General features: G+C 37.0%; 1 protein-coding gene across 2 annotated transcripts in view; it reads right to left on the reverse strand.

Moving 5' to 3' along the window:
* The window catches only part of dpf1 (double PHD fingers 1), a gene marked incomplete in the record, with an annotated part of 81585 nt that overhangs the window by 40920 nt on the left and 37929 nt on the right, over positions 1–2736 (reverse strand). For both annotated transcript variants that reach the window (XM_014014978.1, XM_014014977.1), the window contains 1 exon segment: positions 438–527. In XM_014014978.1, coding sequence (XP_013870432.1) covers positions 438–527 — 90 coding nt within the window.

Consider the following 2736-nt stretch of genomic DNA (forward strand, 5'->3'; position numbering starts at 1 on the left):
GTGTGTGTGTGTGTGTGTGTGTGTGTGTGTGTGTGTGTGTGTGTACTGCATGTGTGTGGGTTGAGTTTGAGAATACATTGTTAACACTTGATTATCCTCCAATAGGATGCACATTAAGAGTGGGGAGAAAAAAAACCCTCTCCGCTCTAATCAAAGTTGTAAAAAAAAAAAAAAGAAAAAATGAGGTCATCCCAGCTTGATTTAATCTCTCGATCTGTTTGCTTTTAATCATCAGAAGTCCTGGGATGTCTGATGAAATCTCACTGCACACTGTAGTGTACAGAGAATGATTACACGTCACACTGTGTGACATACAGCCATGTGGAGGAACAAAAGTTACAGTTTCTGACCCACCGCTGTTCGACAGTCGTTTGGATAACGTTCACCTTCTCACACTGACAGCTAAATCTGAGGCTGAGAACGGAATGTTCTCCTACCCGTGCTTTGGTACGGTTCTTGCGCTTCGGCACGTCTTCTTCTATGTCGTCCACCTCCAGTTCATGAGGGAAATCCCCAACGAGCAGCTTCTATAAGGGAGAAAATGATAGAAAGAAACGAACAAATAGAACAACAGAGACTTGACTTTATGTTTATTTACCAGCAGAGATGACTGACAGTAGGTAGGCCACAAAAGGTAGATATATTTTTAAAAAGTTAAATGTCTGTCCCTTGTTATTTAGAGAGATTAACCTCAACAGTCTCTGTAATTAAACTGAACTACTGTTGAAATACTTAAACCAGTATCAACTAACACCAGCCAGTTTGTCTGCACCACAGCTGGAATAATCTAAGTTTTCTTAGTAGATTGAAACTGCATGAGGGACTGGGATTAAATGTTTCTTTATTTATTTTTTAAACAAGAACAATTATTGCTGCAGTATGACCTAAAGTTAACAGATACTACTCCAGAAATATGAAAAAGGTCTATGGCCACAGCCCAAATTTGCTTTAATTTCTTGAATTTTGACATTTTTTTCTTAGAATTCTAAATTTAATCTCAGAATTCAGAAGAAAATATAAATATATTTTTTGTGACGTGGTTGTTCTAATCATTTATTTTTTTGAATTTCTGCAGTAGTGTCTGTTAATTTTAGGTCGTACTGCAGGAATAATTGTTCATGTTTGGAAAAATAAACTTTTTTTTTTCCATTCAGAATTCTAATAAAGAAAAAAATCTGAATTAGGAAAAAAAATAAACTTTAATTTGTGCACCGTGGCCCTAATCGTCCTTCATACAGAAAGAAGCTGAGAGAGAAGCACCTGCCTGCTTGTAAAACTGCTCGACATCTTCAGCCCTGCACATTGTTGGAGCAACAGTTTGAGCTCATCTGAAAAGTAGAAATTCTCTAATCACGCCTCTGGAACTCTGCTGGAAGAGGTCAAGGAAAAGCTCCTGTGAGTTCTAAGAAAAGGTTCATATGAAACGCTCCTTTTTTTGTTAGGATCTTTTTTTGTTTGTTTGTTTCTTTCTTTCTGTTTTTCTTTTCTTTTCTGAAAACACCATAATTCCACAAAGTTGTTGTGAAAATTAATATCCTGATGCTGGTTTTAGAAACTACTTTAGGAGTTGTAATATGTGGAAACTTTTATAAAATGAAATGCCTGACATTTCTTGAAGGAATAGGTAATTTGTCTGCCACCATCCATGCCAGAGTTTTACCTTAAGTTAAGAAATTAGAGTCTTGAAAATGTTTGGCACAGTCTCACATAAGAATACCTCCTTACTGATACCGCACCAAATTTTAGCTCAGTATCTGTAAAATGATTTAAGTTAGAGACATGTTTGTGTAGGCCAAGGTCACTTAGCTCTGGTGGCCATCTCTGCAAATATTAAGCAGCTGTAGTTGTACAGTGCGTCTATTATTACTGAGTTTTCAACATCCGGACAAAAATAAAGAAGAGAAAAAAGCACAAACACACAGAAACAGGTGAAAACATAATCACGTCTTTTAGTGATGGGTGACAATCCAATCAGTTAAAATCTGAGTGTCCATAAAACAAACATAGCATTATTTAAAATGTGGGTTACAAAGGTCAGGAACTTGCAAGAGCTCCATAAAAGTGGCTAAAATCATTCTCCAGAGGCTCCGAGCACACTGGATCTTACGCTTCCTATAATCAAACTTGATAGGGTCTTTCATTGGACTCTCATGTGTCCTAAATGTCCACACTCTGAGCTGTGGTCATTGCCATGAACGAACTGAGCCTTGTTGTTTAAAGTCAAACAAGGAATCCTTTAAAGACAAAAGTCTTTTTGTCTTTGGAAGAAAAAAAACGGGCTTTATCCCAGTAATACGAAATAAAAAAAGATGTGATCTGTGTTTATAGCTTGATAATGTCTGTCTCCTAATAAATGGAAGAGGGAGTAAAGTGTGGACACAGAGCTTTAAGATGACTGTGTGCTGCTGGCCTGGTGATGGGGAAGCCCTGCATTAGAGGCCCTAAACACAATTCTGGCTCTCAGAGGGCCACTGCAGGTGCTGATCCATTACATCCATCTGAGAATCCAGATGGTTCCAGTTATGACTGCAGAAGCATAAAAACATTTATGCTTAGTTGTTGGAAATAATAAGAAAAAAAAAACAAAATAATGAAATCTTGGCATTCTTGTTTTTTTATTTTTATATATTTTTTGATTTGTTTTATTTTTTTTTTTCAGGTGTTCTGCTCCGGGGGGTTCTGACTGGTTACTGAGTGTGGTATACATGTCTGTGTGTATACAGCAGGTAAAATAAG

The sequence above is a fragment of the Austrofundulus limnaeus genome, unplaced genomic scaffold, assembly GCF_001266775.1.
Source record: "Austrofundulus limnaeus strain Quisiro unplaced genomic scaffold, Austrofundulus_limnaeus-1.0 Scaffold121, whole genome shotgun sequence".
Classification (NCBI taxonomy): domain Eukaryota; kingdom Metazoa; phylum Chordata; class Actinopteri; order Cyprinodontiformes; family Rivulidae; genus Austrofundulus; species Austrofundulus limnaeus.